We start from the raw sequence: 20,252 nt of genomic DNA, 5'->3' as shown, positions 1-20,252 counted from the left end.
GTTTCGGAGTGCGTTTCAGAACACCGCAGCTATTTGCCGGTGTCGCGGTGGTTTTCTTCAAAGATGTCACGAGGTCAGTGTGTTTTTTCTGTCTCCATGAAAAGTGCTTTCATTGTCACAGTGATGGGGGAAAAAAACTCAATTAAACTTGTGGTTAGACGTATGGTTGCTGTCTTTAAATAGGCGTTTCAGCATTTGTTTGGTTCTGAATCCGGCTCTTAAAGGGAAGCCAAAGCCAAGCAATAAATTTTACTTGTTGAAAATATTGTGACATTTTTCTGTGTATTCTTCTTTTTTTTTTTTAGTTTGGACAATGTGGCACTAAAGTAAAACCAGAGGCATCATTTGGCCAAAGTCTCTTTATTAAGCACATGGAAGTGACATCAAAACCACAGTTTAAAAACGGGAACATTTCGATTGAACTTTAAAAAGAACTGAGTGCATCTGAAGAGCTGGACTCACTTTATTCTTTTGTGATATTGTTAAATTCTTCCTCATTATTAATGTATAAGTTAACAGAACTTGTATTAAAAGGAGATGGATGAATAGAAATCCTAAATAATGTATCAAATTACAGTTTTAGCTCAGCGATAAAACAAGCTCCGACTGCTCAATAAATAAGCTGTGATGAAACAAAACAACAACAAAAAGCTGTATATCATTTAAATTGTAAAAGGCATTAGAAAATGAACAGGACAGTCCGTCAGCTGTTATTTACCAGAAAGAATCCTGTTATTAATAGACGAGTATCACAAACTGTATCTACAGATCTATTCCGGTACAATGTGCAGAAAACTGGACTCTAGATAGAAACTATGTACAGTCTGGTAGAAGGATGGATGGCAATGCTTTATTTTAACCCCATAATTCATATTTATAACCAGTATATAAACACTTACAGTAATATATGGTTTATAGTCCACTATAATGTGGGTGTAATCAGCCTGATGAATGATTGACAACATTTGTAATCATATAAACTTTATTATATTTAATGTGGCTGAAAGCTCCAGGATAAGTCTAGTGAGATTTTTTTTTTTTTTTTTTTTTTTTGTCAAACTCCTATTTTTGAGGTAAATTAACATGTAATTACATTTTACAATAATTATCATTCAAGATAACATTGTACGTGTATTAACACTTAATACATGTGTTATAACCCACTCAATGTGTTCATGTATGTATAAATACATAATTGGTATACTGATGTTATACTGTTAATAATCATTAATTGTCATATGAGAAGTTTTAATTGTTGAGTCATAAATTATCAGTTAAAATGTCCTGCGTGCAACATCAATGTGTTATAAACCATTAATAAGCATTTATACATGCTTTATAAATGTGAAAATGGGGCTTAAAATAAAGCGTTTCCATATCTGATAAATCAATGCCAGTATATTAGCATAAGTGTGACCACTTATTATACACAGCACAGTTAAAAGCCTGTGGTTAGAACGTACCAAACCGCAATAACGGTAATGGAAATAAACTATGTGCAACACAACAATAAAAAAAATAACGTAAAATCAGAGTATCGGTAACCGCATCCATTATTACTTGTAACAGCTTTAACGTTCTTACGCTCTATTGTAGTGGTCATTCCTCTACGACCCCGAAAAACACACGACGTCGCTTCAATAACGTTGCCTTCTCCGCTTACTAGAAAGATATGGAAAGCTGTCCAGTGTTATCACGAAAACACAACCAACGAAACGAGAAAGGCAAGTGGAATGTTGTGCTACGGCGTTTTTTGTTTTTTTTTGCTAACGGAAAAAAAATTAAATAGTAGCTTTAAAAACATTTTGGAAGAAAAACACATTGCCCAGGATTGACAACCATTTCTCTGTGAATCTCCTCTTAACTATTTTATAGCTGATATAAAGACCGCGTGTCTCCTGGAGTCTTCTGCACTTCTGGGTTGGCCGTCTCTCTCCGTTCCGGTAAGTCAAGTCTGTCTTTTCATGTGTCCGTTGTCTTCCTCGTTGCTCGCGTTTACACCAACTTCTTGGCCTCGAAAAAGCTTTTGAGGTGCTTCATCTGCCAAATGCCGGTGACAATGAGGATGAGCGTCTGAGCGATGGACCACCACAGGACGCGTTGGTTGGTGCTCTCGCTCGTCATGCGAAACCGTTCCTCGCGATACTGTAGACGTAAAAAGACACATGCTGAACTCACTGGTACCAAACTTTATTAAGGAGTGGATGACTTGGTGTGTGTGTATGTGTGTGTGTGTGTGTGTGTGTGTGTGTGTTCACTGACCCTCTGGTAGTTTTGCTCCTTCTGGATCTGTTCCACCTGGTCTAGAAGTTGTCTTACTCGAAGCTGCAGCTCAGTGAGTTTGTCCTTAGCTGCAATTTCAGGGTAATTGTTGGTATGTTCTCCGACCTGAATGTCCAGATGAACCCTCTGCAACCATGTCAAAAAGACAGTTTGAAATCTGTGTGCTTATGTGATAATAGTCTAATAGTCAAGAGGAGTATTTCATTAAAAAAAGCTAAAAAAATGTTTTTTTTAAAGTCTGTTTTAACAAGGATTAGCACTTTCATAAAGCCATTTGAATTATTAGATGTTTTTGTCCTATTATTTCCCCATTAAAGGGCAAGATGACTTAAAAAACAGCAAAAAAAATATTATCAAATTTATAGGAAATACTTCATTTTCCACAGTACACGTTAACCAATATGTGGCGATACATAAAATCTCATAAAAATCATTATTCAGTCCAGTACAGCACATGTCAAAATGCAGCAAGTACTGCAAATTGATTCGAGAGAAACTGAGTCAATTGAAGTTTCCATGGTAACTTAAGTCTGGCTTATTTAAACCTCTTTTATACAACAGAGATTTGGGAGGAATATAATGTTTCATACCAGTTTCCCTCCTGCAAACAGGGCCATCTTGGTGGAGTTGGAGTGCAGACAGATCTGATGTTCTCCGGGAGTATGGGAGGTGAAGGTGAACCGTCCGTCTGACCCATATTGACGAGATAGAATAATCTGGAAGAGTTGTATTAGAAGAATCTTTAGATTATCTTCATATATATATATATATATATATATATATATATGCAGGTGTGTTTACTACCTCCTCTTTACATTACCTTTGTATCTGGGTCCTTGATCTCCACATGCATCCCCAGGCCAGGGGTGGATGGAAGGAAGGAATTGGTCTGTTTGTCCCACAGCTGAGTCCTGTACTTTCCTGTCGGACAGGCAGAAGGAGACACACCTCGTAATCAGATCCTCCAGTAATCATTCAAAGCATTCACAGTAACTTAAAAGAGACTGCTGCAGATTCAAAGTTACAAGGACAGCTGAATTGTAATATTAGTGATAATTGTGTGTGGGTTCATCACTACGAGTACACACAGTCATTTCATACATCACAAATATAAAAATATTGATTATGACAGTGTTTAAAAAGACAAATGTACTGGTTCAGAGATATGTCAGACTGTCTTTTAAAATCATAAATCAAACAGCAGCAAATTCAAAATGAATTCAAAATAAAACCTGTTAGGGAAGCTGCAGGGCAAACAGTTACGGTCTTCTTCAAAGGGCCCACCCCAGTTTTGTTATATGATGATTAAATGTAAATATATTAAAGAATATGCAGTTGGTAAGCAGAATATCAGGCTCTTTTTAATATAATATCATATTAAAAAGGTGTTAAAAGTAGATTTTGGCAAAGTTCCAATATAAATACTATAATATAATATAATATAATATAATATATGTACAGTACCAGTTTAAAGATTGGACACATTTGAAGGTTTGTCCAGAGTGACTGGTGCTGTATAAGCACAGGATGAAGTGCAGTGTGCGGGTAATGTGTCATATAGACAAACACTATGTGTAGATTCAAATAAGTGATGACGAGTAACTGTGAGCTCTCTATTGAAAAAACGTTATTCATCATAATATTATTGTCATAAATAGTGTACAAATGCAATTTACGTTACAGTGCTTAATTGTATATATTAATATCTACACAGCAACAGTAAACACATGTCGTAAAATGCAGTAAACAATTAACGTATTATGTTCAATGTTTGATAAAGCGCTTTGCTGCATATAGTGCACCTTTTATTCTAGATACATAACCTCAGGTGGAATTCTACCTCACTGACTGAACCTGTGCAACAAGAAGCTAACTCGCACAGAGAAGCTCAGTAGTGGTTTAGAACTTGCCAGAATAGTGAGCCTCTTTGTGTTTATTCCTACATTGTGTCACAGTGGATGCAGCCTGCAGCATCTTCACTGAAGCCAGCTGGTAGCAGCGTTAGCCTGCACTGCTAACTAGCTCCGTGAAGCTGACGGCCCAACAGCAGCTTACCTATAACCATGGTCTCATCTGGAATCTCCTCAATGAAACATTTCTTCTCCGTTTCTCCAATGTGGAAGTAGAGTGCATCACTTGGATAAATCCAAGCTAATATGAAAACAACTCCAGCAGCAGGGACAGGTAGCATCATGTAGCTTCTTTCACTTTGCGCACATCAGCACAGCTCGAGCCTTGACGCTGACATCATGACGTCACCTCTACCGCGGGAGGAGGAGGAGGGGGATTTCCGGAGAGAGGATGGTTGTTTCCTGTGCCCTGAGTACAGACTGTCGGGCAGGATTCAATAGACCTAGAGTAGACACACTGCTAGTAACAGAGGAGCAGTGAGTGAGTGACAGCATTGTACGTTCTCAAACCTTACCATTTTGTAATAGTAACAAGAACAACAACAATAATAATAATAATAACAGGTTTAATTTGTACAGCTTTAAACACAACACAAACATAAAGACAATGATACGTATTAAAATGATAAAGCTATTGTTACTTAAATACTGCTACGTTATAGTGTTAACTTAACATTCAACTTATTATATATGGCTATACTAATTATTAATGTGTCTGTATTCAAAATGGAAGAAAGCTTCTGTGTTTACATTCTAGGTGAGGATGGGAGGCAATCAGCTTGGAGATGTTTCTGTTAAGATTGGATAGATGGCACTATTATTTATCTATGTGTTTATGAGATGATGGAAAACTGTGTAACTTTTGTTTCTGTTGAAAACCAATAAAATGTTGTTTTTTACAAAGCCTGAACAGAAAGGAAAGGAGACTAGGGTCTGTGTTAACCTAAGATGGTCAGGAAGGCTGTTCCACAGGTGTGGTGCAGCAGAACAAAAGGATCAGTCCTCTATAGTTGCAGAGCTTAGTGCTGAGGGCCTGGAGGAGCAAGCTGGCTACTATAACAAGCTTTTAGAATACAACACATTGTTAAAGACAAAACCGTCTTACAAAAAGCGGTGTGTAGTCAGGCTCACATTTCAGATGTCTATGAATTGTTGACAGCTCCGTCTTTTCCGTCTAAACTTCTAACATTCATTTCAATAAATGTTAATATATAATATAATATAATGTAAAAAATAAGAATCAAATAGTGAAACATGCAAATACATGAAAACATACATACACACACACATAAAAGACAAAAAAGCTCATGACCACACTGTGTAGTCTATCAGCTGTTAGGAAAACAAGTTACAGTCCAGGAAAACACCCAGATTTTTGTAACTGACTCAACGTTGGAAGTGAAGGGGCCAAGGATGACATGATGATATATAATGAATGATATATAATAATATATCAGTAAGAGATATCAAATCACTATGTTTACTTTAATACTGTAATTAGGGCCTACGTGTTATTGCTGCTAATATTTATCTACTTTTACTGAAGTGGGATTTTTCATACAGGACTTTTACTTGTAATGGAGTATTTTTACATTGCTGTATTGGTACTTTTACTGAATTAAAATACTTTTTACACCACTGTATAAATGATTTATAACATACGCACAGGGGGCGTAATTGACAGTGTGAGAGGAAGTTGTGCCTGACAGGCTAACCTCAGGGGAAAATAACCTCATATATTTCCTGAGCTAACAACAGTCGGTTCGGCTTTGACAGATAACCTTTAACCCATCTTAAATACGCACAATATAGAGGTACAACCTTTAAAAACAGGGCAAAATGTCTCTCGGAAGACATACAATTAGTTGATATGGGTCGGTGTTTATGTCAGTCAACAAGTGCCTTCAACTATCTAGCTGCTGCTCTGCTCGCTAACGTTAGCTCATAAGCTAAGACGCTAATAGCTGTCTGCCATTAACCAGGATAAATATCGAGTTATTCCGGATAATTAAAGTGACAAAGAAGAGCGGGTAAGAAAAGTTTATAGCTTTAATGTATTTGTTGTCAACTAAAACATGTTCTGAAGTCATATTTAGTCCTCAGAAGACATCATGGTTGAAGCTAGTGTTTCATGCTTATTTTGTTTTTAAATCACATTAATGGCTCTAATTGACGACTTGTCGTTTTTACTCATGGCGTGTTGTTAATGAATCTATAACACAGGCTTTGTGTCTGAATCCCGCTCTTTGCCGCATGGGATTAGCGGATGACGTAATGTTTTCCTCCCGTTCTCGGACACCTGTGTGCAGGTGGCTCAATATGAGCATAGACATTTAATGGTTATCGGGGCCAAACCTGTCAGCAGGCCAGACGGCTTCCTCACACATAAAATGAGCCATGATTTTGATGAGGGATTAAACTGAAAGTGAAAGTGTCCGCGTGCGAGGATGAATACGATGTTGTTACTTGTGTAGTGATGCAACACACTGATAACGGTTAAATAATATGTGTGTGGATGATACTGTGCATGTGTTTTTTTCCAGGGATGGTGCAGCCCCAGCCTGATGGCCCCATGCAGTGGGACATGTCAGGAGAGGAAAGCGGTGGGGCCCTCAGGGTCCCACCAGAGCTGGCCGCCAATGAAGTGGTGACCAGGCTACTGGGTGACAACCAGCAGCTCAGAGGTACACTGTATAACCATCATTTAATTATATAAAGCAATGACCCAGTTTTTAAATAGCATGTTTCTGAACAGCAGTGACTGTGGAAACTATTGGTGACAATGTTTTTCATAGCAGTCTTTGGGTGTGTTGAATTGTGTAATTATGTGTTTCATCATTTAATTCAGCTTTGTTTGTTTTTTTGTTTTTTTAAGGGAATGTATTATTCCTTCTTTCAAAAAGTTGTTTACTTTTAAAGGACAGGTTCACAATTTGTAGTCAGTCTTAAAACGGATGTCTATATGAACATTAAAGCTGTTTTTCTTGCTGTAATCATTCCACCTGTTCATACTGACCATTAGATCCCTTCATAATGCACTTATAATGGAAGTGATGGAGGACTAAATCCACAGTCCTCCTTCTGTGTAAACATTGAGTCAAATCTTCATCTTCTATGTTTCAACCTTACAGTGTTTTTAGTACCAAAGTCTTTTTGTTACTATACTTCCACCACAGCTCAACAAGGAAACACTTAGAGGGAATTTGATGCTAAAAAGTAAATGTGTCAGATATTATTTGATATGACTAAGTCATACTGCTGAAACTCAATAGAAGCTGATCATCTACTTTTAAATGACTGTGTGGAAACAGTGTGGATTATGTCTCCTATTACTTACACTGAAAGCACATTTGAAGGAGATCTTTTAATAGTCAGTATGAACAGGAGGAATGATTACAGAGAGGAAAACCTCTTTCACTGTTTATATGGACACCTGACTGTCCACCTCTATTAAGATCCAGCTGCTGTTGAAACTGTCTCTCCATATTACTCTGTTTAACATTCTCCTCCTTTCCCCCTCCACCCTTCTGTCCTTCAGAGGCCTTGCGGCGCAGCAACTTCGCTTTGCGCCAACGCTGCGAGGAGATGGAGGGCTGGCAGAAGAGGTCGAGGGAGGAGAGGGAGTTTCTCAGCTGTCGTTTCCAGGAGGCCAGGGCCCTCGTGGAGAGGCTGGCTCAGGAGAACCACTCTTTACAGGGCCTGGTGAACGGACCGGCCGCCTCCACCTCCTCCTCTAGCCACTTCTGCAGTTCCAACCAGACCGAAGACCTGCAGAGCCGCCAGGCCAGGAACGGACCTGTAGAAGCTTCACAGGTTAGATAGTCAACATTTACACATCTGCTACTTCATATTCACACATCGTCAAGACACATTAGGTATAAAATACTGGTATATGTATACAGAGATCATATGGATTATTTCATATCTTTCTAATTGCATGATAGCTAGTTTAAAACAGTAGATTTCAGCATTTCAGAGGATTATTTTAGCACAGTGTATCTACCAGAGAGAAAAAAAGGTAGTTATAGGTAGTTATAGCATGGTAGTTAGTTTATAGCATGTGCTGAAACCTCTTATGTTGTATGTGCTTCCACAGTAATAACTGTATAGCAAACTCCAGCACATAACAGGTTGGTATGACACTTCCCATAGGCTGTGATTGAGATGGAGAGTGCCATTTTTTTTTAAATAGGAGGGGAAATGATACACGCACACACACGCACACACATGCACACACATGCAGTAATTTCCCCATCAGGCTCTTTATGACTTTGTTCTACGTGACAAACAGCGTGTCCAGGACTATGTGTGATTTTTTCTTTTTTTTATGGAGCTCAGGTCATTGTAACATTATTTGCTTTTTGTCTTTTTAAAGGATCAGTCTACTTGTTCGGCAGCTTATAAAAACTTACATCTGGGCTTTACCCACCACGCAGCAGCTTTTAAACATTTCTTTGATGTTTGCTAGTGGACAGAAGCGACTAAGAGGCACCTTTACTCAATAAAAAATCAACAGTAAAACATAACTTGGTTTTCCCCTCTGGAGTGGTCGGGACTTTTTTTGCGCTCTTTCTCTATTTCTCTATGTAGGTAAAGTGTGCAAATGTGGTCAGGTTAAGACTATCTTTATGCTGGCTGTGGCTTTTGCTGAATCATCTCACATCTTTGAAACCTGAAATGTACTCGAATGAATGTAAATGCCATCATTTATAGCATTTGACTTTATATCTATATTTAACCATATAGATCATGTGTTACTGACCTTATATGGCTTCATTCTTTCATTTTTTTTTGCTTGTAGTTAATGAGTAATGAGAAGAAAGGTTAAAGTGAAAGAGAGGGGCTATCAGAGTGGGGTTTCCTGTCGTGATTAAATCTGGTTTTCAGTTAAAACCACAATAAATTGAGTCTCAGTAAATCCTGCTCTCTGTGGCCTCCTCCACTCAAACTCACAATGGAGTTGTTTTGTATTTGTATTTTTCGACATTTCTTTAAGTATAAAGGCGACTCATGCATATTCTCCCAAGCTACAGCTCAGTGTTAATGTTACTGATCCAGTCATTATTTAACCATTCATGACATTTGACCAGACAAACGTAAATATAGGTAAACAACAACAGCAGCAGCTGTGTTCAATCAATCTTTATTTATATACAGGTTCATGAAGTTCAAAGTGCTTCACAGTTGATTGACAAGCTGATAATGAGACGGAACAAGTGACAGCATAAAGAAAAGGAATAAAAATGACGAGGGAATGAAAAGAAAGAACACATTTCATAGAAAAAAAACTGAGACCAATGCACGCAAGAGAAAATAAGAGTTCAGAACATTTACATGAAGTGAAATAAATAAGAGAGAAAATAGAGTTCGTATTTAAAGTCTGAGTAAAAAAACTAGGTTAGAATAAATAGAAAACAAAAGTAGAAATGAAAGAGAGAGAGAGAGATAAAGGTTTAATAAAAGCTGGATAAAACTAGGTTAAAAAAGAGATGAAATGACAAAAGAAACAGACGAATAAAATCAATAAGATAAAACTGATAGAATGATGATGATGACGATAATAATAATAAAATAACACAATTTTAATACATCAAAACAAATATAATACAAATATAATTTTAAAAAAACACACACGTGGACATTAACACACAACCTGAACATGAAGCCTACATTTCACTCTCCATCTGCTCTGTGTTTCAATGCAACTGAATTCATTATTAAGTTGTTCTCTTACATTATTATGATAACAACAGCCACAAAGCGTCCATCACTACATACAAACCGCCTGTGTTAAAGGGCTATTCAGTGTACCTCTCTATACATATCTAATCATGAATAATGAAGAAATGTGGCAGCTGTGTCTGAACCTGGCGTGACATTCACTCTTATTTCTGTGTGTGTGTGTGTGTGTGTGTGTGTGTGTGTGTCTCAGACTCTGGATCACCAGGATAAGAAGAGAGTGGAGGAGTCAGATCAACACACGCAGACCACTCCCCCTCGCAGCCTGGTAAGAACCATGGCCCAGGAAACGCCTTCAATCCTGCCATGCATCTCCTGTTGTGTGTGTGTGTGTGTGTGTGTGTGTGTGTGTGTGTGTGTGTGTGTGTTGTTGTTGTTTGTTTTTTTATCTTTCATCTAACAGGTGTGTCTGTGTGTCTAGGGTGATGCAAGTGTGTATAGCTCCTTGAGTAGCAACCTCCCCACTCCCCCCACCTCTCTTTCAGAGGTCTGTGGGGAGGTAGTGGGCAGGGAGGATCGTCAGGTGAGGCGGCTCGATCCTCTCCCGATTTTCACCAATCTAATCAAGATTCCTGGCACTTACCCCTCTCTGATCATCCCACTTCTAGTTCAATTCTGTCAGTGAGGAACAGAAATCCTGACTTCCTACTGAAGAAAAAAAGACGGAATGGCCTTTAGAGTGAGATATTTTGAAAGCAATTTAACGGCAATGGAACTGTGTTTTACATTCAGTTCACTAATCTCGAGGTCATCCGTGTTTTTTCTTTGGACTGCCGAGCAGGAATTCTGGAGACTGGATGGAAGTGTCTGCTTCTGACTTTGAATGGATGATTAACACATACATGTTAGCAACCACCAATTTAACCCTCCCACTCTGTCTCTAACCCTAACCCTCTCCTCCTTCTCTTTCTCCTTCTCTCCGCATCCATTGATCCCTCGTTTTTTTTCTTTCTTCCCCCTCCCTCTCTCTCTCTCTCTCTCTCTCTCTCTCTCTCTCTCTCTCTCTCTCTCTCTCTCTCTCTCTCTCTCTCTCTCTCTCTCTCTCTCTCTCTCTCTCTCTCTCTCTCTCTCTCTCTTCTCCGCAGCCTGTGGAAGGCCCTAACGACTTCCTGCAGCTGCTGAAGACCCACAAAGAAAAACTGGAGGAAGGGATGAGGGACCTGAGAAGGAAGAACGAAGAGCTGGAGAGGGAGAGGGACGACGGAGAGAAAGAGAGAGAGCGAATGCGACGCTGCATTGACCAGCTGCTGGCCAAACTGGCTCAGGCACAGGTAACGTTAGCTTGTTAGCACACAGATATAAGGAAACACATACAGCAGTTTAGATGAGTAATAAAAGTAAATAACAGATAAAGTAATGACGTGTGAAAAAACACTAATATAGTAGCATCCAGGACTAGCATCCACACTGGAGTAATGCTATTGTAAACACAACTTTAACATAGCCTGAAACTCATGGATGTAATATAAGAGCTGGATATCAGACCAAAAATGGCTCTCATTCATTCCTTTAAGAATTGCTCAGCTGGCACATACTCCAATACAAATTCTAGCTTCCTGTTTTACTGCCATGCTATGTGTCCCACTGCACATGCTCAGTAGTGTTTCCCGTAATCAGCCCACAGACTTTACATTGTGATGACTAGAGCCTGACTGATACTGGATTTTAGGGGCCGATATTGTTCTTAGGGAGCAAAAACATTCCAATATGGATGTATTGGCAGATAATGTTATATTTACAGAATATATGCATAAACACAACAATAAACTTTATTGTATAAAATGACAGTAAATACCGCTGGTAATTGAATCATTATAAATAGCTATAATTATATATAGGAGGAAGGTTTTACAAATATAAAACCTCCATGGATCAAAAATACACATAAACATAAAGACTCATAATAGACCTTATTTGCAGTTGGAGGTGTCTTGTCAGCAGTTTTACAGACATCTTTTACAATGGTGGTCTATGGGGAAAATACTCCTTTTGGCCACAGGGGGATTTTTTTTAGCTGCAACACCACGAGTGACCACTGGTCAAACTTGGCTGATAAACTGAGTGGCTTTTATAATCCTGTTATTGATTTTGACAGTAAGCCAGTTAGCCAGTCGTGCTCACTTTCAGATTCAAGCAGACAATCCATAATTTAAAATGCGGTTCCTGTGTTTTGCTTTCATCTCTGTACAAAACACATCACTGTTCTGGATATGAAGAGGAACCAGAATCAGCTGGGACTTCAACGGCTGAACGTGAATGTTTTTTTTATTTTAACAGGGGAGCACTGTTACTGAGGAGGTTGTTCCACATCGCTCTGAGGCACAGCACTCCTCTGACTGGTACCACTTCTTTTACCTTCTAATACAACTCACACAACCTTTAACACAGTCTTTCAAACTAACACCACTAAACTGACTTTCTGTGTGTTATTAACAGCTGTGCTACTGAATGCTGTTTAATTCATCTTAACTATATTTCAGAGCCTGGAAATGTCAGTGGAGAAAAAAGAACTTAACTTGTGCTTTTGATTGAATCATTTGTGCTCTAGATTCAGTCATTCTGCTCTTAGATGAAGTAATTATTCTTGTTATTGATTTAATAGTTAATGTTTACAGTAAAACAGTCTATTATCCCTTATAAGAAATCTCAGAGATAACACAGTATTGTGCTTAAAGTGTAGAGCTGCGTGTCTCTTAAGTCCATGTGATCCATAGTGAGGCTGTACAATAGATGAGAGACTAATTGAGAGCACAATTTATTTATTTATTTATTTTTTCATGGCTCCTTCCAGGCTCTGTAGTAAACATACCTGAAGACAATTCTCTTCTATGATAAGAACACTAGAATGTTTCTTTATTTTATTTCTGCCTTTCTTCTCCTAATAAAACCCTCACTTTTGAGATATCTTCCTCCTCCTCCTTCTCCTCCTCATTCTCCTCCTCATTCTCCTCCTCTTCCTCTTCCTCTTCCTCTTCCTCCCTCTCTGTCTGTTTTCCCTCTCCAGCTCTAGCCTGGCTAAACTCACAGAGCAGCTTCAGGCCACACAGGGCAGGTGAGCCCTCAGCTCTGTGTGGCTCTTCTCTTTTTCACTGTGTGCATGTGCGTGTGTGCGTGTGCGTGTGCGTGTGTGTGTGTGTGTGTGTGTGTGTGTGTGTGTGTGTGTGTGTGTGTGTGTGTGTGTGTGTTACTGACACTACCAGCCTGTCTCATTTTGAGCTTTATTCATTTGTGTTTGTGTTTGGGTTTTTTTATTGTTTATTTGTAAGTAAGTTAGATGGAGTCATATTGTGTTCTGATGTGTCATTACAGCAATTTATTGTTCTGTCAATAAATTAAATTTTAAGCATCTTAACCATATATTTGATTTGGTTGAGTGGCGGTTCTCCTCCCAAACGCTAGGGGAGCATGGCAAAGGCCGGCTGTTTGTTTTATTGTATCATTTATGTAATGGGGATAAAAAAGGAAAAACTGAGTACACATCTGAGCCATTAGCAGCCAGTAGAGGCTAAAGTAAAGGGCTAATGTGATTTATTATGATTTAAACTGCAATGATATATATATTTTTTTATAAATTGTAAGTGTAAAAATAATAGTATTAACAATGATAATAAACTTTATTTATAGAGCACCTTTCATACAGGGGATGTAGTGCAAAAAATAAGTTCAAATGACACAAATGAAGTGATTATTGAATTAGTTTTAGTATTAGTATTGTGTAGTCTAAATTGTATTAAACAAGGCATCAGGGCTGCAACAAATGATCATTTTCATGATCGATTAATCTGTTGAGCCTTCGCCACGATTCATGGACTAGTAGTTTGGTCCATAAAATGACTGGAAATGGTGAAAAATTGAATGAAATGAATCCAGAAAATGCATATTTGAGAAGCTGGAAGCAGAGAATTTGATTTAAAATGATTAATAGTTTGTAAGCAGTTAATGAATTGACTAATCATTGCAGCACTACAATGCATGATATGACCAAGCATAACCACACACTCATATTCTCTGTATGTGAATAGAACAGATGGATTTTCACAGGGAGAAAATTCAACTTCTTATTTATTTCTAGACTAAATAATTTAGTTCATGTTAATTTGCAGCTCTTGCAAATTAAAAAATAGGATTTGGATTAAAAAGCAATCAATTATTCAGTAAGAACATACAAATGCTTCTATGAGAATTTGGATTGAAACTTCAGTGTACTTAATAAATGGTTTGTTTTTGCAGGTATCGGGAGCTGGAGGAAAAGCTTGACTACTTGCAGAAGAGTTCGGCTCAGCGGGACAGAACTGAAGCCATGCTCAAACAGAAGGACAAAGACTGTGAAGCTCTGAAAGCTCAGGCCACATCTCTGTTAGGAGAACTCAACGAGAGACAGAGCTGTCTGGACAAAAGCGAGCACGAACGCAAGATACTGGAGGAAAAGTGAGTGGACGCTCTGAAACTGCTGCACGCTCGCCCCCCCGTTCACACTCGTGTGTGTGTGTGTGTGCTGATGGTGGCGCTGGTTGTGTGTGTGTGTGTTTGTGTGCAGGCTGTCCAGTAAGGTGAAGGCTCTGCAGGTGGCAGAACGGGAACTGGAACAGCAGAAGAAGCAGCATAACGTAGCCATGGACAAGCTGCTGCTGCAGACACAGAGCCTGGAACAAGCCCTGAAGACTGAGAGACATGTGGTCACAGAGGAGAAGTGGGTTCACACACACACACACACACACACACACACACACACACATACAGATAACAGTGGCCCAACTACTTATTAAGTTTCTTCACTAACATAAAGGAAAAGATTTCTCTCATAAACATTAAGTAGTATTCAAAGTATTTTCTCTAAACTTGACAGATAAGGAAAAATGTTAAAAAAAAATAAAGATATGAACATCAGGTAATGTAAAATTGTGTATATGAATTTTAATTTGATTCATTCATGTAGACTACAAATACAGGGCTTAAGTTGCAGTATTGGTATATCAGAACAAAATATGACTACATCTAAATCAATATGTCTCTTACTTACAAGGGACTGTACTCTAATTAAGTAGAGTAGACTGAAAAGCTTCAGAATTTGACATCAATAAAACTTTAAAATCAGAGAGAGAACATTAAAGAAACTTTTCACAAAATCAGATGTTTAAATACATTTAAAACATTGTTAAAAAATGTGAATGGGGCAATTAAGATTGTCATTAAGAATAAAAGGAGAGATTTATTAAATATAAAACATGACACATATTAAACATTCATTGAACAGGAAAACAAACCTCATGTGTGCAGAAATATTTTTTACACAAGAGAAGATTTTATTTTATTGTTGCATCTTATATATACAAGAATAAAAGAAAAAAATGGGGACTCTTTAAATTCTGTTAAGAGCTCCATACATAGAGCCCAGTACAGTATATTATACTATAGCTTGGTTACAGCAGCTACATTCACAGTTAAGACAGCCACACAATGGAAAAACTAAAAAAGTTACTTTACTAAAAATACCCCAGAATTGTACTAATAAAACAAATATATGTAATAAATATAATAAAATACTCCAAAATAACAACAAACACCTGTGTACAGAGCACACAGTGTAACATTAAAACCACAGATGTTACTTTAGTACATTAAACAGTGTATAACAATATTTCCCTATTTTGCTCTCTCAGGAAAAAACTGACACAGCTGCAGCACGCCTACACGTGTCTCTTTAGAGACTACGACTCTAAGCTGAAGAATGAGGTAACAACACATTGAAACATCTATCAATTCTCCTAAGGTTAGCTGTTTAGCATCTGGATTTACGTGTCTGTGTGTCTGTGTCTGTGTCTCTGTGTCTGTGTGTGTGTGTGTGTGTGTGTGTGTCTGTGTCTGTGTCTGTGTCTGTGTGTGTGTGTGTGTGTGTGTGTGTGTGTGTGTGTGTGTGTTCCAGGGAGGAGATCTGTGCAGCAGGCTAGAGGAGGCAGAGAGAGCGCTGGCCCTGAAGCAGGATCTGATTGATAAACTAAAGGAGGAAGTAGAGCAGCAGAAAGGCTCTCTGGAGACTGTTCCTGTCCTCACTGCACAGGTACATGAATGATCAAATACACACTATACATAATACTGACTGTCTTCACTTCAGTTGGAAGTGTTAGAGGAGAGTTTCATCTATTAAAACAGTCTCAATCTGTGGGCTGAATTTGTTGAGTGGCCTGGATATGGAGTTAAAGTGCAAATAGAAATTGGCCCAAAAATATTTAAAAAATATCTTTCATAGATAGAAGGGTTATTTTCTGGACACTGGGTGAATATTTGGGTTGTAAATAAATTGTGGATAGATATACATGATTAATGAGTGAATGGAGGAGTAGCGAGAAAGGGTTAGGAATCTATAAGTATATACTTCTTCCTACTTCCTTTTCAAACACGGTTTCATTTAGTTTTTTTCTCTTTTATAGAATTTTATAGTCTTTATTTTCATTTTCATGTGCAACGAAATTGAAAGCAATCCCCATGGTGCCATAAGTATAAAAAAGAAAGAAGGTGCTTGTAAAAGAATAAAATACGTAATTAGAACTAAAACTAAAAGGAAGGTGAAAACACATAATATACACACACACAAGACATTCCACACACTGCCATCAATATTGCACGATTCCCCTTTATATTACACTCAAAATTGTTGTTGCAGTTATTACAGGATCAGGTTTTTGTAACATTTAGAGCAGTTTTTTTAAATTCTCAGTAAATTCAAATTCAGTTCAAATTCAAACTTATTGAAACTATTTCAGCACTGTTAAAACAGCCAACTATCTGTAACAGTTATTACTTTGTGATTGTGTCTGTAGCTTTTAATTGTTAAGCATTAAATTACACACTTGTACATCTCAGATGAGCTTAGACCATTTCCACTAAGAGGAACTTATAGTTAAGTGGAATACTCCACTTACATAACACTGGTAGCATTGTCTGAATCATGAGATACAGGATTTTACATCTCTGGAAAGTTATCACCGTGGCAACTGTTTTATCAATTGCAGTGATACAGTGTTTTTCTAGAGCCCTCTCTCTGTTTGCAGTGAATGAACCATCACATTGTGTATATAGTCCCTAGTCCGGCCTCTCGAGCTGCTTGTCGATTCTGTTCAAATCAGCCTCTATCAGCTAACAGTTACACAAGTACATTATGAAACAGTAACAGCTGTAGGGGAATTAAGTAACATCTTCTTTTCATTGGCTTAGGCTGAGATCTACAAGGCAGATTTCCTGGCAGAGCGAGAAGCGAGAGAAAAGCTGAACCAGAAGAAGGAGGAGGTGCAGGAACAGCTGAATCAGGCTCGGGCTGAGATTGAAAGGCTCAAACAGGAAGCCACATCACGGTAAATCCTACCACACAATGCACTACACATCTACGTCAAAGACAGGTTATCCCCTAAGAAAAGGAACATTCACATAAAGGATAGAGAAGGATTCTGATCTCCTTAAGTCTACAGCAGAGTGGCTTGAATCAGCATCAGCATCTTGAAGTCACTTTAGCTTGTGACTGCAGCGGTCATCAAAAGCAGAGTTGTTGGCACGTGGTCAACGCTGCCATCTAATGGCTGCAGTCAGAACTGCACATTATACTCTATACATGTCTTCTTCTGTTTCAGTGCACGTATGGAGCAAATGAAGCTGAGACACGGGGACGACATTGCAACACGGCCCCCCTACATTAACCCTCAACCAGGTACATCACACACGCACACACAAATGCACACAGATATGAAGTGATACCAAGTGTTTTTCAGTGTTTTTCTTTTATGATAACTACAACAGAACACCAAGATAAACATTTTGTTGCCTAAGTATATGAATGTATTATATTTTTAATTATAAAGTCATGATTATTATGAGCCACATTCAAAGCTGTTCCAGGATACTGTATAAAAGGGGTATTCAGTTAAAATTCCCCCAGGTCCAATTAGTGAACATTTCCTCAAGTGAAGGTCCAGAACATCATAATGTTTGTTATTTTTCAGCATCTTGAAGTAGCATTGTAGTTCCATCAGCATCTGTGTCTAGTGGCTAGATTGTACACTGTCACATAAATACAGTACAATTCATTTATTAGTATTTACACTGAACTGGTGGGATTCAAATAGATAATAAAAGAAAAAGAAAAATACATTTTATTTTATTTTATCAAATAAAGATGGCATTTTAAAATAAAGTGTATTACAGAAAACATTTGATTGTGCTTTTTATATAAAGTGATTCATTTTAAAAATAAAAAAATAATCAATTTTTACTTTTAAACATAACTTAAAAAAAGGAGACATACTGAAATTAAGGAGAGAAATTGAAGCGCTGGAAAAGTGAAGAAATGAAGGCGGGACTGTTAAACAGACTATGTGTGGACCACTTGCTGTTTTCAGACCTGTTGTTTAGAGTCACACATCCCTGTACCAGCAAAGAAACAGTGCTAATATAATTAAACACTCCTTCAACAATTGCACAATTAATGTTGACATCCAGATAAATAGTAATTATCACCCTGGTCTTTAAGCATGATTGACTAGCCCGATTAGCATGCTTTCCACTGCGTCTGTGTGTTGCTTGGCAACCATTCCACTTAATGTCACTGAAGAACTATGTTGCTTGGCAAAATAATCATTATTTGTTATCAATAACAAATGTGTGGGGTTTTTTTTGAAATCTTGCCAGGTGTTTTATAAAAGCAAAAACCACAAGAGGCCGTGGTTTACAGTGATTTTATATAAGCTGGGGGGGGGGGCACTCTGCTCCTCATTGTGCCTAAAAACAGCCCTTAGCTGTTCTAAAATCACTGTAATCCACAGTATATTTTGGTTTATTGCTTAATTTGATGACATAATGGCATGTTATTGGGAAATGGCCGTGGTATTAGTGGAATAATAATTTTATCCCTTATCAGCCCTTTTTATTATCAGAGCTTTTAATGGCTCTCAAAGTTGCTACCAATTTTGTTTGTGAGGTAATGTCCGCTGCAGCTTTATTAATACTGATGTATTGAGTAGAGATCATGACACTAACTGTTTTTCTTTCCCTGCTTTAGTGGTGTTCCCCCCTTTCACGGCGCCTCCTCCCTCTTTGTTCCGCAATCAGCCTGATCAAGTTCCAGCTGGTGCTGAAGAGCTGCCAGATTTATGTTGTCCTAAGTGCAAGTACCAGGCTCCAGATATGGACACGCTGCAGATACATGTCATGGACTGTATACAGTAACACCAGCATAGTTAAGGACATCATCACATCACAACAAACATACATACATACATACATACAGAGACAGACAGACAGACCAGAGGGTAAAATACATTTGTTAGTTGCACCTTACTCTCTCTGCCATGCAAACAAACTGACACAATCATACACACTGTGGATCTTATTTGAATGGAATCAAGACAAGTGGCAATCAGATGAAAGTATGAACCAGTGAAAGAAAAGAATGACCAATTTTAATCAGCATGGTATTTCTCTAGAACTGCTCCATGGATTCAGTTTCTGCTGTAGCTTTTCCATCCTTTTTCCTCCTAGCACCTGTTTTTCTTTTTATTTCCCCTCTCCCTCTTCCTTGCCTCTGAGATGGCACATTGATGCACGCCCATCATAATTTGTACACCCCATGATATCTTTCCTCAGTCTCATTTCTCGTCCCTCTTGACTTCGCAGGCGTAGCAGCAGCTGAGGGAGGTAACTAGTGTACACACTGTGGGGTAAGTGTGTATACTTTGACTGTAGTACCCTTTGGGCTAAAGGTGACGAAATGTCATTTAAAAAAAGTGACAATTCAGAGGGGTCCCTTTACCACAAAGGAGGTGACACATGAGTGTGAATAAACTTGTGAGCTTTAAATAACAAAATATGTTCAAATATGTTTTGGTCATAAATGTTGCTAGTCTACATTACCTCAAAACATGTATTCTTATGTATTAGAGATGGATTTACTCTTATTGAAAAAAAGTAGCCATTCTCTGTGTTCTGTGCCTGTGTACACCTTTGACCTGACCCTTAACCCAAAACACTTTGTGCTGCCCCTTACGCTGTCTTATCTTTACCTGTAGCACCTAGCTATTTATCTATCTGAATGTAAGCACATTGAGGTTCAGTCACAGTTTGTGTGAAATCGTCTGTTATTATAGATCATTTAGTGCAAAGAATATTGTTTCACACTGTCTGAAATTTACGAAATAAATCAGTTATTCAACAACTCTAAAATTGAGTGTGTGTGTGTGTTTGTGTGTGTATTTTCTGTATGTACAGTCGTGTGAGCGACTGGGAAGAAACCATTTATGATTATTCAGGGGAAATTATAATTTTCCTTTTTATTTT

General features: G+C 38.1%; 2 protein-coding genes across 2 annotated transcripts; one reads left to right on the top strand and one right to left on the bottom strand.

Annotated features, from left to right (window-relative positions):
• Nucleotides 1-350: 350 nt before the first annotated feature.
• Nucleotides 351-4,511, bottom strand: tmed4 (transmembrane p24 trafficking protein 4). Its single transcript, XM_053317238.1, has 5 exons — nucleotides 4,339-4,511; nucleotides 3,104-3,204; nucleotides 2,874-2,999; nucleotides 2,263-2,409; nucleotides 351-2,145 (listed from the first exon to the last, which is right to left on the bottom strand). Exons 1-5 carry the CDS (start codon nucleotides 4,475-4,477, stop codon nucleotides 1,996-1,998), a joined length of 663 nt encoding a protein of 220 aa, XP_053173213.1. The 5' UTR covers nucleotides 4,478-4,511; the 3' UTR covers nucleotides 351-1,995.
• A 1,445-nt stretch (nucleotides 4,512-5,956) lies between these two features.
• On the top strand, nucleotides 5,957-20,132 carry ikbkg (inhibitor of nuclear factor kappa B kinase regulatory subunit gamma). Its single transcript, XM_053317268.1, has 13 exons — nucleotides 5,957-6,223; nucleotides 6,737-6,877; nucleotides 7,732-8,006; nucleotides 10,126-10,200; nucleotides 11,018-11,203; nucleotides 12,210-12,271; nucleotides 14,163-14,360; nucleotides 14,470-14,622; nucleotides 15,593-15,665; nucleotides 15,856-15,990; nucleotides 17,145-17,281; nucleotides 17,555-17,631; nucleotides 18,979-20,132. The coding sequence occupies exons 2-13, from the start codon at nucleotides 6,739-6,741 to the stop codon at nucleotides 19,143-19,145; spliced, it is 1,677 nt and encodes a 558-aa protein (XP_053173243.1). The 5' UTR covers nucleotides 5,957-6,223; nucleotides 6,737-6,738; the 3' UTR covers nucleotides 19,146-20,132.
• Nucleotides 20,133-20,252: the final 120 nt, after the last annotated feature.

The sequence above is a fragment of the Scomber japonicus genome, chromosome 4, assembly GCF_027409825.1.
Source record: "Scomber japonicus isolate fScoJap1 chromosome 4, fScoJap1.pri, whole genome shotgun sequence".
NCBI classification, from domain to species: Eukaryota; Metazoa; Chordata; class Actinopteri; order Scombriformes; family Scombridae; genus Scomber; species Scomber japonicus.
Note: the sequence above shows the minus strand (reverse complement) of the source record. Positions and strands in the feature narration are given on the sequence as shown.

What these genes read in the sequence shown, in the direction of transcription:
- tmed4 (XM_053317238.1), bottom strand. Translation starts at nt 4,477, where the DNA reads ATGATGCTACCTGTCCCTGCTGCTGGAGTTGTTTTCATATTAGCTTGG. An exon ending in AGATGAGACCATGGTTATAG is followed by an intron (nt 3,205 to 4,338) that starts GTAAGCTGCTGT and finishes CCTGTCCGACAG; the next exon opens with GAAAGTACAGGACTCAGCTG. An exon ending in TCAAGGACCCAGATACAAAG is followed by an intron (nt 3,000 to 3,103) that starts GTAATGTAAAGA and finishes CAACTCTTCCAG; the next exon opens with ATTATTCTATCTCGTCAATA.
- ikbkg (XM_053317268.1), top strand. Translation starts at nt 6,739, where the DNA reads ATGGTGCAGCCCCAGCCTGATGGCCCCATGCAGTGGGACATGTCAGGA. An exon ending in TGACAACCAGCAGCTCAGAG is followed by an intron (nt 6,878 to 7,731) that starts GTACACTGTATA and finishes TCTGTCCTTCAG; the next exon opens with AGGCCTTGCGGCGCAGCAAC. An exon ending in GCACAGCACTCCTCTGACTG is followed by an intron (nt 12,272 to 14,162) that starts GTACCACTTCTT and finishes TTGTTTTTGCAG; the next exon opens with GTATCGGGAGCTGGAGGAAA.